Here is an 18,356-nt window from a genome sequence, read left to right as displayed (position 1 = left end):
ATTTATTTTTTTCCCTAATGCTTTATTTGTATTTATTTACCATAACAACATTTTGCACACAGAACAATGTTATCACTACTTGTGGGCTCCACAAATCTGTTTACTCAAAAAAAAAAAAAATACTAATTATGAATTATCGTATAGATTGTTCTCCACGTGTCCAGAAACTAGGAAACTAAAATTTTTACCATTATAATTTAGAATATTCTCTTATATGTTAATTTGATTTAAGGATAAACCGAGAAAGCTAAATTTGGAGAATTTATAATTTATCTGCGTAAACTCTTTGACCATCAAGTATTAGTAAGACAAAGTAGTGAAGTGAAGAGAGAAGAAATAGAGTGAAAAATTAATATTTTAATAATTTATAATATGATAATGAATTAGAGTTGAATAACTTTTAAATGAGTTTACTGAAAAATGTACTTTGAGATAATTATTTGTTTTAAAAAACAGTTTTTACATAAAAAATCATTTTGAAATTGGAAAAAGGAACTGCTAAAAATATCATAAATTACAAATCTTCACACCAACACGGCTTTTCAACTTGGTATATAAGTTTTGATAATTTAATAATTATATTTATTTTTCTTGAAAATAATTTTAAACTAAGTCATGTAAATAAAATAAAATATTGCAATGTATGACATTTTCACTAATATTAATCATTAGAACAATTATAACGCATTTGGACATATGATTTTCTCTTAGTTAATTGAAATTTATTCATCCCTTATATTATGAATGCGAATAAGAATGTAGCTTTTCAAAAGTTATTATGAGTTGTTTATTATTATAAATGATATTGAATAAATAAACATTTGAAGTCACTATTAGGCCAATAAACATGCTTATTTGTAAATGATAAAAGAAAGATATATCTTAATCGTAGTTGAAAATGTTGGAATAGCAAAATAAAGATGTTAAGTAAAATAATCATCGTCAATTAGTAGATGAGGGATTAAAAAATGTTTCACTTTTTTACTTACTCTCTCATGCAATGTTTTGCATTTCTCTTTCTTCCATGTTGGTGTGGTTGTAGCACCACCATTGCTTCACTTCATGCAACATCTTAATCTCAACATCAAACAAAACCAAATTAGTGCATTGAATAAGATAATTATAGAAAAAATATACTAAACAATATATTCAAACAATAAATGATCAAAATAACATATAATAATTTAAATAATAATGAAAAAATTAATCAGATACAAATTTTTTAAATGTATGAAAATAGGTGAAAAGAGGAATGAAAACTTGAGTGTGCTTGAAAGAGAACATGAGTAACACTAATACGGATAGTAATACAATACAACAATGTGTGTCATTGCAACACAAATAGCCAAACACAAACAAGGATTTAGGGTGAAATAAAGGAGAGACAAATAGCCATTGATTGACAAGAAAACTATTTGTGGGTAGTTGGGTTAAATTTATACAATATATATAACCGTCAATCTTACTTGAAATATGCAAATCTCATGATAGTTGTGTCAGTAATAAGCTATATCTCCTCCAAAGGGAGTTTGATTAAAATTATTTTTATGTACTTAAACTATTGTGTAAAGTCTTTCAAATTGGTAGGAATGTAATGTAAATATTGAGGTTCGAGTGTTAGTTCTTAATATATTGTATATGGGTTGAGCATCCCAAATACTTTATTTAATTAAAATTATTTGTTGATAAAGAAAAACTAAAGATTTAAGGTTTAGAGTCAACGAATAAAAAAATAAATGAAGGAGAAGAAGAATAAAGAAGAAAATCTGAATGAAGAATAATGAGGATGATATAAAACTAAAGGAGAAGAAGAAGAATAGGGTAAAAACTTGTCTTTCGTAACGGAGGGAAAAAAGTTTGCTTATAACAATGGTGAAAGACAATAATAACTTTATGTAGAGTAAACAAAATGAAGAAATTTAAACTGTTCAAGACAATACAAACTATAATTTGATTATTGAATCATAATTTATTTTTTGTTAATAGTTTAAAAAATTCAACTGCTTAGATATGGATTCTGTTTTTATTTTTATTTTTATAATAATCATAGTTTATCCGTGTAATAATTTCATATATTTATACTACTGGATTGACTGTAAACTACAATGTCTTTTTATTTACTATCATACATTGTTTTGTTTAAGTGTAAATATCTAAAAAAAAAAAAGAAACATGTCAAAATCTTGTACATTCAACAATACCTAACGTTAGTGGATAAATCAACTTGTGTAACTCTTATATAACAGAATTGTAGGTATTTTTCTTTTAGAAATATCATCAAAGTTTTTTATACATGATTTAAAAACCATAAAATATATGTTATAGAACACATTGAATTTTGTATGTTGTCCATCATATAAAGGACCACTAATGTATTCTATTATAAGGACACTTAGGAATATCATTGTATGATTCTTCTTAACCTACAAAATGCTACTCTTTTTTTTCAGCAGAAAGAAAAAAAACATATATACATGAAAAGATATATAAATTAAAAAAACTGAAGAAATATATAAAAAAGACTCCCTAGCTTGCATCCTTCTAAATCATAACATATATCACAAAACTGTTCTAATTAATTAAATATGTAATACAAAGCAGTTAGTTCCAGTCCAGGCATGTAATGCAGTAAGAACCTGGATTCAAAGTATTTATAGTTTACCTATGCACATTTTCAGTACATAATAAAATATTTAAATATTCATACAAATTTTTTATTTTTACGTACAATCAAACTTTTTTATAAATAAAATGATTTATTTTGAACAATTTAAAAATAATTGTAATAATTTGAATTAAGTCTAATTTTAAGAAATCAAGTATGACAAATCTCAATTTTTTTACGTCTTACTAATTTTAGAGTTTAATAAATAATATACTAATAGTCTTTTAAAAATCCATTGTTGTAATATATATAACTAGACAAGCCAACCCTTCACTCTGGCATAGATGATTTGCATCCATGATCAAATATGAGGAAGTACATTTTATTCTTCATCCTCACTAAACTGCACAATATCTCTCATAATATAAGTTAATTTTTATCACAAAAAAAATTGAAATTACCGACCTCTACAACTTTTATATGATTTTTCTTAGTTTCCAAGTTCCATGATAAATGTTTTATTTATTTATTTTATCTATCTATGTTTGACAACCATTGCCATAATATATAATGAATAACATTGTAACATTTTATTGTATATCTTCACTCATATGGTTTAATATGAGAAAGTGCATACCATTTCCTTTCTCACTAAAATCAAATAGACTATCTTTAATAATTATATATATATATATATATATATATATATATATATTCAATTTAAATAATCATTTAAATATATGTGAAAATGTTCATTTTTTTGTGTAGAGATCAAAAGGTAGTTGTAAATTTTCTACTACTTTAAAGTACATAACAATTTGCATTTTTTTAATTTTCTAAGGTGAACCTAAACCCTAATCACATTGGTTGACATGAAAACACACTGCTTTTTTGCAAACTTTATAGAATATAAAATATGAAATATGAAATATAAAATATACAATATAAAATAAAAAAATGAAATGTAAAATATAAAATATAAAAAATGAATTACATGTTTTATTTTTAATTTGAAAATTATTTTGAATGAAAAAAAATAATTATCCTAATCTAAAATTACTATTGCAGTTAAAAGGCAGAATTACACACTAGGAGACCAAGAAAAATTACAAGTCAAAGCTATCTAATTTAGTAACAGAACAATAACATCATCCATTCCATAATCAAAACGGGTAACATAATATATTATCTACTTTCATAATGAAAATAAAAAGATTATTAATGAATAACATTGTTAATTTCTAAAAATAGAAAGATATATCTTTTAAAATAAAATAAAAAATCAACAATAACATCATAGAATATTAAAAAAATTAATTAATTAATAATAAATTATCTTTTCTGAAAATTTAACCCCTCGGTTGGCTTACCCTAAACTGTCAATTACCATTGAAGACGCGTCAATCGCATGGGTATACACGTAACAAGCGTGGATAGTTTTGGAAATAAAAAATATATTGTTTGGTTGTATGCGATGTAAGAGAGAAGAAGCGCCGATCAAAACACACTATATCATACCCTCTGCTGTTGCCATTAGCAAAGCTCACACACTACGCTTCTATGGCGTGGGAACCCCCTCGGTTAGTGCTAAACCCATACCAGGATCAGACCACGCAAGACATTGTCAACACCGTTCAAACCCCTCAGCGAACTCGCAAACCCACGCTCTCACCGGAATTGCAGATTAGTTCCGCACAGTTCAATCTTCCTGAAGGTTGGATTGTAGAAGAAAGACCCCGTCGCTCTAACCCTACGCATGTTGATAGGGTATACCTCTCATCTTCTTCATTCATCTATCATCGTTTATTCATGCATGCATGCGCATTATATCACTCTCATCTACTCACAGGGTTACTGTTAAGTTTTGCTTCCACTCAAAGTAAGGGGAATGGCACAGTTCAAGAAGGGTTTTTTTTTTATTTTTTTTTGGTTACTATAATGCTATCATTTGAAACACTGATACTTTGTTTTGTGGTTGTTTGTTTTGACAGTTGCTCAGGGTTTCATCGGTTCAGTGTATGAAAATATTTTTGTGTGTTTAGAAGCTGTCAATTCCTTGAGTGGATGTTATGATATGAAAAAATTGTTTTTGACCCTAGATTGGGGGTTAATCTGAAGTTTTTTCCTTTTTAGATTGTTGTTTTTGTGTAAATAATTTATATTATTTTCTTTGGGATTAACATGGTGGTTTATAGTTGGTAGATTCATCAAGGGTGTGGTTGTTAAGGCGTGGATCTCCAAGTTTATGTGCAAGAAAAAAAATCTATTTGGGGAGAAATCAATTTCTAAAATTTTACAAGGATTCTTAGAGTTCACAAGAAAAAATTATCATTTTAAGGAGACAATTTACTCTATTGACCATGTATGACAATTTGTTTTCTTTTTCTTGTATGTGATTTTTTTCTTTCAGGAAGCACATCTGATATTTTGAACTGGGTATCCTTCCCATTTTCACAAGGATTTGATTTTAATGTCTTTTTTCTTTTATTATTTTGTTTGATCAGTATTACTATGAGCCACATACCAGAAAGCAGTTTCGTTCTTTGTGTGCTGTTCAGAGATATCTAGCAGGAGAAGAAGTTACTCCTAGAAGAATGAAATCAAAGAAGGTAATTTGGTTTCAAGACTGTGTATATCTTGACCATATATTTTGTTGGTAAAGACTGAGAAATGAGATTCCCACTAACAATGGAAGTTTTTTCTACTAATCAATCTTTTTGGTATCATACTCCAGTTTGGTTACCTCACACAGAAGTGTGAATGTGCCACTCTTCCTATCTTTTTGGTTTGATGCAGGAGTATGAGTGTCAAATGTGCTGGATATTACACACAAGTGTGATTCACAGTTTCACCTTTTCTCAGCCCAATTAACAAATGTTTACATTCTAAGGTTTATGGTTGGATATGGAGATCAAGTAGAATCTTATTCAACAGTTTTCTTTCTCAATATGTACTTTCCTTTGATGTAATTGGTCACTATTTGAAAATAATGATTTTCTGTGAAGGGATAAACATCACATTTTTGCACTTTTGGTCTTCAATCCGATCAAATGAAGTTGTATGATTCATATAACCAATTGAAGTTGTTGATATCGATATTGTAGCCTCCCACTAATCTATGAGAAATGCCTAAATTTCTAATTATGATTGGATTTTCAAAATTCCATTCCTTTCTTCCCTTTAGACAACTTTTTTTCTTCAGTTATTTTAACTTCTAATTGTTCATTTGCTGCTTTTCGTTTGAAGCTACAACATACTTCTTTTGGCAATCTATCTTACCTAAAAAAATGTAAAAACTTGTGGAGGTGTAAGGCTGTAATATGATCCAAACTAGTGGCTTAAAGTTCTTTTACTGTTTTTGATCTAAAGCTATATTTTCTGCAGAAGCTTATTGAGTCTGGGGAAGGACAATCTAGTTCCATGAGAGCTGTTTCTAATTTCTTATTAGAAGAAAATCCAAGTCCAACAACATCCAAGGTGAAAAAAATAAATAACAAGTTATCTTTGTGGTGGCTTCAACATACTAAACTAAGTAAGTTTATGTTCCTGTTCAGTCCCCAATGAATTCAGGATCTGGAGAGAAAAGAGTTCGTAGTACAAGATATGAAGGAAGATATGAAGAAGAATCTGTCTACAGACCCACTTCAGTGGCAAAAGAAGAGATAATCAATCCAATGTCATGGAAATACTCAGTTCCAGCTAGGGTGAGTTTCAAAACTACAAACACTTTATACTGATTAAAAAAAAAAGAAGATCATGTACTTAATGTAGCTAATTGAATGAATGTCTTGTGAAGAAGAAATCTGTGAAGCTGGATTATCAGAATAAAACCATATCAGAGAGCAGTGGAACTTCTTCAGCGCATAACCTAACTACACCACCACCAGCAAAAATTAGCTGGGTTTTGTCTGGCCCCACAGGAACCTGGAACCCTAGGGTTGGTGGTTCTCCTGTGCCACAATCCGAAAAGCTCAACTGGTCCGAAGCATTTATACAATCCCTTGGTCGTGATGATGGACCTAGCAACTGAGGTAAGTTTCAAACAAATCAATGCTGTTTTCATATGGGGTTCATATGATTTGATCAAGGTTTCGAAAGTACTGCAAGACACTAGTTGTTTTTTACTCCACTTTGCAGGGTTCACAGTGGAGATATCAATGAGAATATGCTGACACCGTGGAGTCAGAAAATGAGATTATCTGCGGAACCTTATCTTAAACTATACGCAGACATTGTTCTATTTCACTGATGTAGTTTGTACCATGCTGTTGTTACATTAGCTACTTCTAAACTGTGTAATGTTGTTGTTATTGCATCTTTATTTCTCTTCAATCTTGAACTGTATAGTAACTTGTCTATCCTATATGCATATGTTGGTATTAAAAACTTGAAGAGATCACATTTCTTTCTGCATTCCTTTACTATCTAAACCAAAGTTTCGTTTTTTATCCGAATTTCATTTCAATAAATATCTGCTTACACATGGATTGATTCAACATTTCTGAGATTTGATTTTGTAAATATGTATTTTTTTTTTTAATTTAATTTACAGAAGTATGTAGCTGCATTTTAGAATTAAATGGGAGAAAATATTTATCAGTACCACCTTGACCTTTTGCAACTTTTTTTCTTAGAGTTGATCCAACAAAGTGTGTTTTTTTTTATTAAACTTTCTTTTTTGACAATTCACTCTAATATCTGAAATTCGTGAGATTAGAGTCTCTTGAAAGAGTAATACATATTACCTTTCATTTTTTTTTATAAAATATAAAATATTATTTTTTATAATTATTTTACCTGAAATATTATTAATCTTATTATTCTTATTTATCTGAAATAGTATACAGTGTATATATGTAACGCATTACAATGATAAAAGTTATATAAAATTTACGGCAGAAATATGAAAAAAAAAAAAGTTTTATAAATATTGAAGAAAAATAACAATATATTGTTTTTAATTAGAAGCCTTCTCCATTATGTCGGGAGCCCTCTACTTGTGCATTTTCCTTTAAGGTGAAACATATTTATGTATGACAAGTATATGATACTTTAGCATATTTTACAGATATATATTAATAAAATATTTTCGTATTCTATTATTTTTAAAATTAACATACTGACATATTAGATAGATATGCATATTCTATTTGTACATCATAACTCTTCTCTCATCCTTGAAGGCAATATTCTAGTGTATATAACTCTTCTTTCATCTCTGAAGGCAATGTTCTAGTGGATATATAGATATGACCCATTGCTGCAGACTTTCGGATTCACTCGTCACAGGTGTTGTGAGTTCCACCTTAAAATCGGATAGGACTCGGACTTTGATCGGCCCTCTAGGTTCATACTGGATGCCATACTGTGATAACTCTACTGTCCATTTTGCAAACTTTTCCAAAATATTGGGTTTTTGCAGAACCTGTTTTTATAGGTAAGTCGGTCATTACACGCATCTCATGATTCTGGAAATAGTATCTGAGTTGCTGTGCCATTACCACCACTGTTAAAGCCACCTTCTCAAGTGTAGGATACTGTGTCTCCACTCCATGCAATACCTTACAAAGTACAAGAGTTTATGCTCATCTCCCACATCTTGTACTAGCACAGAGCTAACAACATGCTCGGTTAGTGAAACGTACAATCTTAATATATACTACCTTTTAAAGGCTTGCAAAGTACCGGAGGCTTGCTTAGATACTCCTTTAGTTGTTGACACGCTTCTTCACATGGTTCACTGAAATATTTCGTTTTTCTTCAAACATTGAAAATATGAGAACCCTCTCTCCTCCCCTTTGCAAGGAATTGGAGAGGGCAGACATCCTTCCCATTAACTGTTGAACTTCCTTGACATTTGTTAGGATCTGCATACTAATGATGGCATCACACTTGTCAAGTTTCGCCTTAATACCTTTTTTTTAAGCAGAAACCCTAGAAGCTTTCCTGCCTTCACATTTTTCCGGGATTAACTTAAGTTGATATTTATTAATTGTGGAGAACAACAAAGTAGTTAGACATCTCTCCCATGAGTGTAGTTTTATCCTCATCCATCATATGCATCTTTATTTGGTTGTACCCATGCATCCAGAAAACTTAGCAATGCACATTCTAATGCGCTATTCACCGAGGCGTCAATATTAGGGGGACATGCATTGTTCATATATGTGAAATCAACACACATTCTTCACTTTTCAGTTGACTTTCTTACCATTACTAGATTAGCCAACCAGGTCGGATATCGGATCCCTCTAATATGCCTTGCTTCCAAAAGCTTCTCTACTTCTTCAACAGCGGCATAAGCTCGTTCGCCCCCTAACTGACATCTCTACACCTTTTTCTTTGCCTCCTGGTTAACATTAAGTTTATGGCATAGGAAGTCGTGATTTATATAGACCATGTCAGCAATGGTCAAGGCAAATGAATGAAGATCGGATCGCAATACACTCAAAAGTTGGTAGGGGTGGAAATATGGGTCTGGCCCGTCGGACCGACCCACTAGTCCACATAAAAAGAAACTTTCACTTGTGTATATCAATTACTTTTTTTTTCTCTGAACTATTGTATTAACGTTTCAAATTTTTGTATGATTGTAAAAAATAAGTACTATATATTTTTTAATGTGCTAAAATTTGAAGAATATATTGTCTATATCAAAGTACAAATATGAATATGATGAAAATGTTGAATTATTTATCATCAAATTCTTCAATATTTTTGCTTTATTTTGTGAACTTGTTAAAATTTTCTAATTTTTTGAACATTAAAAGTTTATCATATAAAAAAAACTAATTAGCGCGCTGGCCGTAAAAAAAAAATTCACTTGAAAAAAACAATTAATTGTAACTTTTCCGTGAACAAATCAATTCAACTAAATTCAATTAACACCACTAACGCTTTAAATATCAATTTAAGAATGAGTTATGGAGGGTTCAAAATTGTGTACAACAGAGTTAAGATACTGAAGGAAGGTTTATTTTAGCTTTGTTAATTGTTTGGATTTGTAATTATACAAAATATTTATATACTTATAAATTTTCTTGTTGATAAAAAAACTAATAAATTAGAGAAAAAAACATTCATTTTACAAACTTATAAATTAATATTTAATAATTAATAATTAAACACGCACCAGTATACATTTTTGAAATAAAAAATTTCATTATTTTTTTACATAAAAATAAAATAAAATAAATTTAAAAAATAGGAATTTTAATAAATTTTTTTAAGATATGATTGTTGTACATTAATTTTTATGTTTATCATGTAAGAACAAGTGATTAAGTATTAATAAAATTAATCTGAACTCTGAATACAAAAGATTAAATCATTGAGCCCTGACTTGATGTGGTCAACGTTTTTACATTGCTTAAGATATTTTGAGACAATATATCAATTTAATTTTTACAATACTCATTGCATAAAATCAACATACTTTTGAATCAAAAAGTTTCTTTTATTTAATGTGTCATTATTAAACTATAGTATATATATATATATATATATATATATTATAAATTTAGTAGGACACTTATTGAAATAAATTAAATAATTTATATAAATAAATTTCAGCAACAAACTTAATAAACTAAACCAAAAAAACTTAAAGGTCAGTTTTTCAATCTCCATTAAGTTTCATAGAAACTCTTCCAAATTGCATTGTTTAACAGTCAAATTTATATTATATCAAACTCTTTTATATTGTATAATCATGAGTACTCAAAATTTAAAAGAGTTTGATATGTCTTGTTACCTTATTTGACAGTCAAAAGGTTTTGCAAGAAAATGTTCATCATAGTTTCCAACTAACAGTAATCATCATCTCCCTTTATTCCAGTAAAAATAACTATGTCCAGAGAAGGATTTAGATGTGAATTTACCACACACTCAGTCACAATTTGGTAACCCTGCAATTTCACTCTGTCATGCACCATCAAATCATTTGCAGTCTAGAAATTGGGGAGGTACCTCTATACCATAAGACATGTTTTCTCAGAAACTACAATAATTTAGTAAATTCATTTGAGCAACCAAAAGTAAATCAAAAACAAAATTTATGAAGGCAATCTTCCAGTCAAGTACTGAGACAAACTGTCTCTTAGTGCCACTCCCTTCTCATCCACAGCTCCACAAACCAATTGATGGTAACCAGAGTCATGATCATGAGACAAAGACAGTTCATCTTGCACTTCATCGTTCAAATCAATAACAATGTTGTGAAGTACACAGCAAACAAGAATAATCCTTGGCAGACGGTGTTTGTCTGGTCTCCACATCATTCCATGGATGATTCTCCACATCTCCTTCAGCCTTGTCAGTGCTCTTTGTGCCACCACTCTTGTTGCTAAGTGCTGCTTGTTAAACTGTGCTTTTGGTTCTGAGAGTTCTTTCCCTTCATAGGGGACAACAAGGTAAGGTAACAGAGGATAACCTGAATCACCAATTATGTATTGTCTGATTTCTGATTCCCCACCACAGAGCTGTAATTTGCTTCCATTCAACCTCTCACCCTTTTCACAAAGTTTGTTGAAATTTGAACTCTCAAATATCAACCAGTCCTCCATTTTACCTGGCCAGCCAGTGACTATGTCCCTGAACTTCATGTCAGGATCCACTATTGCTTGCAAGACCATGCTGTGATTCTTCTTGTGATCAAGCCACACATTACAGGAAGGTTCAGATGCAGGTAAACACATTGTGATGTGAGTAGCATCAATTACACCACAGCAATTGGGGAGACCTCGTATTTTCTCAAATTTGGATTTGATTGCATTCATTTCCACTTCTGTAGAAGGCCATCGCAAGTGGTGAATACCTCTTTCTTCCATGGATTCCACAAACCTCCAGGTGACTTGTGAAACAGTTGAGTGGTTTAGCCCAAATGAATCACCAATTGTGACCAGTGATTCACCTGATCCCAGTCTTCTCAGTGCCACTGCTACTTGCTCACATAAAGACAATGGCTTGCCATTTGTAAAGACGAAATGTGCAGATTTCATCATCATATCATCCTTAACAAGAGAACATATGTACTCAAATGTCTTTCTGGAGATCTTGAAAACAGACTGGAAGTTATCCAAACATTTTGATGGAGACTGCTGAAGACCTGCCAATTAACATGAGTTATATATATTCTTAAACTGAATGTTAATAGTGTATGCTTTTGGATATGATGAATTTCCTTCGCTATCTCTGAAAGGACAAGGCTCAGGGACGGATCTAATGCTAAGTGAGAAAAATCAGCGAGATTCCTTTGATAAGAGGAAGAAAAACACAACAAAGCAAATGAAAACACCATATATTATGTTTTGATTAGTGACAGAAGAGACCAGATAAACAGCTACACATTTATCATACTAAATTAAGTGAGAAGGACGTAGATTATTTATTTTTTAGTTACGCAACAGACTAGTTTAGAAGTAATTTACTTTAGTATATATAATAACAAACTGATGCATTCCAGTTGAACCTGGAAATCACATAGAAATAACTAAAGAGTTATTGCATCTGGTTCATGCATGAACGTAAATATAATACAGTTAACAAAAAACATGCATAATAAGAAAATTATTATCTGAGGTTTAGGACAATAATATCCCTAAGTTCCAACAAGAATGCATTACATTTATACTAAAATTACTAGTTAGATTAGAGATTGGATGTGAAAAAATAATGTATGTCCTAGACTTCTGTAAATGGTACAAATGTAAGTCATGTTCTTAGCAATTCTAGATCAGAGTATTTCATATCTGTCATTGTAAAATATATAGTTCTGGGTACTGAAACAAACTGGACAGTATGGATGTCTATTAATAAGTATATAACAACATGAAAAAAAGTGATATCACTAATGGAGTGAAAAACACCAAACTTGATGAAATATCCTGGTTCAAGCTCAATGTAAATCAAACTAATAAAATTGTATTAACCATATTTGTATCCCATACTCATGTTTGATTCTTATTCCACTTTTTCACTTAAAGATATGGGGGCCAGAAGATTTTTCTGTTTGCCTGAAATTACAGCAATCTGCAAAGTCATAGGATCATGTATAGGAGCTGCTGCTACTTTCCAAATGCAAGTATTTAAACCTTTTGGCAAATTCAGTTCAAGATAAAAACTAGTTACTTGCAAAACTGAAAGTTTTCTCAACGTTTTTTGAAATGTTGCAAGCAATTTAAGAAATTAATCAATTAAAGACCAAAATCGGTTCACCAAACATAAACATAAACATTGGTTAAAAGAAATGTAAGCTAAGACCAATATAATGCTGGTGGTCACATACTCAAGCATAATAGATTGAACAGATTCAAGAAATTCTATTTCAAAATTTAAAAAGGGTTTCAGTAAATGTGATCTGCTTACAGTAGATGGTTGATTAAATTCCCCACATGATCATACATCAGAAAGGTGAACCATTTCAAAACTATACACATATGAGCAGATACAGTTTATTTAAGAGTATTATACAAAAAGATCATAAACATAATATAGACAGGGTTATATTTGTAAGCAGATATCAAGCTTGTCAAGAATAATTTTTCTCATACTATAGCAAAATGCCTACTCAGCATACCTTCTCATAAAAAAATTGGATGGCCATTGCAAATAACGTTCTAATCCTACAAACCACTAGATTTGTTTATCTTAAGTATAAAATAAACAGAAACCAACCTCGGGTAGCAAAAGTACACAAAGCTCAACATCTTGAAACTAACCAATCAGATCATGGCTGTAAAACTTAAATCATAAAGCAGATGATCTGCTGCTCTGCTTGTAAAAGTTGTACCATAAATAAGTCTGACAATGTTGGCTTATGAACAACAAATATTTGTGCATGATTAACTTACAATTTAAAAAATAAATTCACTCCACTTAAAGCGTTATCTATATAAAGTCTAGGAACACATCTCATATATTACTTGCTGATTGCCTTCTTTTTTCCCCTGAGAAAAGTAATAACTGAGGAGTTTTCTGGAACATACTTTTGCAAAACCTCTTTTTGTTTTTCTTCAGCTGCAGGATATGGTGAAAAAAAAAAATCTACTTTCTTCCTCATTTAGCTTATTTTCATATGTAAAGGTAAGACTAAACAAAATGATCCTTTCCATACATTCACACAGGAAGGAGCCTTCTGGCTCTAGTACATTGTTTTTTTTTCTTCCTCATTTTGATTCCCCTAATTTTCCATCCTTTCATTTTCTTTTCCTCCTTATTTATTTTTCAAACAAATGCTTAGGAAGTTAGGAGTCAATAAAAATCTTTAAAAAACAAAGCAAAAGCAAAGATATAGCATCAAGCATCATTAACCCTTTGGAAGAAACAGTCCAGAGAAACATTAATGCTAATAGAAGATATAGTAAAGATAAAGTCTGTTCTGTTATTTTTCCTGCATAATTCACAACCCCTTTTCTTTTCCTGTAGTTTCTTTCTTTCACCCAGGAATCTAATAATAGTCTATGCATACCAACTGCAAGCATCAGGCTGCAAATTAGGTCTTTAATTAATCACGAGTAGAACAAGAAATAATACAATGAACAAGCAAGAAAGCTTTAGGAACCAAAACATTGAATTTGAAGTATTATGTTAATTAAATAATTTGTTGCAACTTTCTGAAAAAATTTATAGAAAACCATGTTCAGAGTAAACAAAATTCAGGTCACTTCCTTACAAGAAGGAAGTATAGTGAATGGAGCAGAACTGGAATAGAGCAAAGCCCAAAATATTGTGCATGAACTACAAATTAACACCAATAGAAACATTTTCATTTGTCTGCAAAATATTTATGAGAGGTTACCCATACCAAGGCCAGAAGTAGTAACTTTGTTTTTGCTTTAATGAAAATTTGAAGCTCAAATTAATAATAAAGTTGTAAAGCACCCTAAATGAGAAGGTAAAGGGATCACATACATATCTGATAATACATGTCTACATATGTCTGGAAAACCAAACTACAAAAAAGTAGCACGAATAAGTTACAAAATGTTAAGTCCAGTATCACACCTGACTGACATAAAACTGAAAGCACAGACAAACCAGATTGTGTTTTTGGACACACGCTCAATACACGTGTATTCTGAGAAAACTATGTCAAATTGGGTCAATTATGCAGAAGCTATACCCTATTGTTTCTGATGGACACTCTTAAAACCTATGAGGCTATGAAGATGTGGAAACAGACACGCTGTGCCAAACACCAAGAAGAAAGTACCATTCTTCCTTGGAATTTCTCATACACCCATAATGTGCCACATGACACACAAAGCTGTGCACGGTTTATTATAATGCTTTATATAATGTGATTTAACCATTTCGTGATTGGTAAGATAAGATAACATGATAAGAATGACAGACAACTTGAAAGTCAAATTAGGGATCCTTGACATATATACCAAAATGCATTTGAGATACACAGTGTGCAAAGAATTCCCATGACAAAAAGGAGAAAAACTGTTATTCTGTAAAATAGAGAAGAAAAACAAGGCATTCAGCACAGCAGGCCACGATTGATAAGCAAAAGCAACAGCAGAGATAAAAAACGAAGAGCAAACATGAAAGGAATAATTGAAGACAGTGAAAGAGAGAAAGAAATCTACCATTCATCCTCTTTGACAAGTCATCCCACCAATCTACAGGACCCTCTCCCTCGGGTGACCCAGAAGCAGCGGAACCATTCCTGTCATGCTTCTTCTCTGGCTTTCTTTTCTTCTTCAATCCTCTCACAGGACCCATCACCAGTCAATCGAATCACCAATACTCTCGAGATTCGGGGAGGCAAAGGCTACAAGAATTCACAGGGTTAAGAGAAACCAAAACCAAAACCAAAACCAAAACAAACAAAGAGAAGATTCATTATGATGATGAAGGAGCAGCAACACTCACCAGAGAATGATGATGGCAACAAGTTGTGAGAGCAGGAATAATGGTTAGTTGTGGAGCAAAGAGTGGTGTATGAGTGTCTGTTTAAAGCATGCAAGAAAGGAGTGAAAAAAAGGGAAGAGAGGGCAGTTAAAAGTATGCTAAATGCAAAAGAAGGGGTAAGGTTAAGGTTAAGGTTAAGGTAAGGTAAGTGATGCAAAATCAGAGCAACACCAAAAACAACACCAACACATGTGGGTTGGTTTAAGACAATGTGTCGACACTTTCTCAGGGGAGAAGGGACACACAGACACAGATATGATATGGTGTGGTATGGTATGGGGCACTCAAAAAAAAAAAAAAAAACATCATCAATTCACCATCTTCGTTCCTATGTATTAAAACACAACTCAGATACCTGATTTCTCTACACAAAAAATATTTGTGAGTAAAATGTTGCCTTGCATATATATCATCATAAAAATCAAAAAGCGACTTCTCTCGATTCCATAACTATGTGCATTACAAAACAAAAGGAATAAATGACAAACATAAAAAGAATTTATTATATCATTGAATAATTCTTCTAGGAAAAAAAAATTATAAGTAAGAGATAAATCACAATTATGTATATAATATGTTAAATATGTTATAAATAAATAATATATACACTCTTGGCAAAAAGACAAGGAAATCATTATAAACTATACCTCTTTATTTTTGTGACATGATTGAAAAACTCAAACACATACAAAAATAAGTATTTCTCTTTCAACATAGTTTATTTTTATATTTAAAGTGATCTGTTTTGCGGATTGAAATGCAATTAGATACAATAAAGTATTAACTTTTATAACAATTATTTAAAATATATATTAATAATAAATTTTAATTAATGATGTATGCATTAATTTTATAGTAGTTACCTTCAAAACTAACTGGTGGTGGAGAGTATAAAACTTCTACGCTTGTTCTATATGTTATTCAAAATTGTATATTAATTAAATTTATAAAAGAATTAATAATAAAATTATTATTGTAACAGAAAATATTTTCAAAATTGCAAAAGTACCTTCTATGGCGGAACTTAGTTTATAATTTGAGGCTTTCATCACCAATTTTTTTTTTCAAACATGTAAATTAATGTATAAATATTTTTTGTTTTATTTTAGTATTATTTTATATATTTGATATTTTAAAATTACACTTTTATACTTAAAATATATATTCCAGATCCGTCACTCCTTCCGAGGTTTATTAAAATTGCATGTAATTCATTGTTTATTATTGTTTTTCCTATAAGATCCACGGTGTGTTTTTTAAAATAATTAAAGATTATTAGTATAAAATGTTGCAAACAATAAAAAAAAAGCAGTGTAAGAATAGAAAAGTAAGCGGTACGAAAATATTGATAAAACTTCTACTGGGTAAGTGTTTTTTATTATTTTTTATTATTAAATTTTGATAATTTTCTCTTATAACCTAAAGTGATATTTTTTAATTAATTTTTATGTTTTTTTATTTTTTTTATTTTTAATATTTTAAAATTATTTAAAAAAATAACACATAAGAAGAAGTTATAATTAAAATGTCATTATTCGAAAAGAAAAATATTAAAATTAAGCAGGACAATGCATTCATATAAATTAAACATTAATATTTTTACATTAAATATTTACTTGATGTAATAATAGACCAAGAGTTCCTTTTCTTTGCGCGGTTGTCTTCCACACGTGATTTTGCCTCTTTGAGTGGCGTTTCATAAAGAAGCAAAATAGAAACACAAAAGTAGGAAATTGTTAAAAATAATAAATATTAAATACAGTAAAATAATATATATATATATATATATATATATATTATTTAATTAAGAAAAAGTAAAAAAAGTAACTTTTTTAAGATTATTGTGCGGTTTAAAAGTATTATAATTTATTATAATAAATAGTATTATTTTTATGTTCGCTATAGTTTCTTGTTTATTTAAAAATAATAATGTTAAATTAAATTTTTTATTTTCTTATAATTTTATTTATAATTTAATTTTAATTAAAAGAAATTGTGTATCTTGAAATTTCTATATTTGTCTGTTAGTTTTTTTCTTTAATTAATTGAATAATGAGGTTGTTACCTTATTTATCATTTTATTTAATTCTCTCTAATTGTTGTTAATGTTTTTTATTACTTCTATTAAAAACATATTAAATAATAAGATAACATCATTTAACACTAACAATTTATTAGTTATTATGAGTAGTATTTTCAATTAAAATAATAAATATTATTTATTATTTTATATCAACCATAATAATATCTTAAATTAAATCGTAAGACTTCATATTTGAATGCAAATATAAACAAAATGGTAAAACAACCTGAGTAAAAAAAAATCTCTTTATCTTCTTGTCCATTTGACCATTTGATTGATTGTATTTGAATGTATATTATAAATGTAAAATAAATATTAATTTATATTTTTAATTAATTAATGATTTTGTTTAAGTGAATTTTGTTGTATAAAAATGACTATCAAAAATTGTAATATTGCGTATGAATTTGTGACATAAATATAAGATTATAAATGAATTATTATTTGATTTATATATTAATTATTTATACATAGTAGTTGAGATATTTTGTTTTATTAATAATTTAAGTCACATAAAATATATCGATTTTGGAGAAGTTTTTTTACATTAAGACATGTATACGAGACTTAGGTTATCATGAAGTTGTCCTAATGAGGTTTTTTAGGTTTGTTTGTAAATTTAAGTTATATAATGAATTATATGTTAGTTTCCAATAGAATATAATTAATACAAGTCTTCCTAAAGATATTAAGTCATATTTTATCCGTTGAATATCATCGATATTGATATATAGATTTATTCCTGGT

At 29.6% G+C, this 18,356-nt stretch overlaps 1 protein-coding gene across 2 annotated transcripts; it reads left to right on the top strand.

Annotated features, from left to right (window-relative positions):
- The first annotated feature begins 4,126 nt into the window (after window positions 1–4,126).
- On the top strand, window positions 4,127–7,018 carry MBD7 (methyl-CPG-binding domain 7). 2 transcript variants are annotated; one of them, XM_028071270.2, is made up of 6 exons: window positions 4,127–4,372; window positions 5,110–5,214; window positions 5,990–6,082; window positions 6,160–6,309; window positions 6,405–6,636; window positions 6,743–7,018. In XM_028071270.2, exons 1-5 carry the CDS (start codon window positions 4,166–4,168, stop codon window positions 6,633–6,635), a joined length of 786 nt encoding a protein of 261 aa, XP_027927071.1. In that variant the 5' UTR covers window positions 4,127–4,165; the 3' UTR covers window position 6,636; window positions 6,743–7,018. The 2 variants fall into 2 exon arrangements, with proteins under 2 accessions (XP_027927071.1, XP_027927070.1); XM_028071269.2 differs by having other exon boundaries at window positions 6,402–6,636.
- Window positions 7,019–18,356: the final 11,338 nt, after the last annotated feature.

The sequence above is a fragment of the Vigna unguiculata genome, chromosome 5 (genome assembly GCF_037176805.1).
Source record: "Vigna unguiculata cultivar grain cowpea cultivar isolate G323 ecotype 2 chromosome 5, ASM3717680v1, whole genome shotgun sequence".
NCBI classification, from domain to species: domain Eukaryota; kingdom Viridiplantae; phylum Streptophyta; class Magnoliopsida; order Fabales; family Fabaceae; genus Vigna; species Vigna unguiculata.
This window is presented reverse-complemented; position numbering and strand designations above follow the sequence as displayed.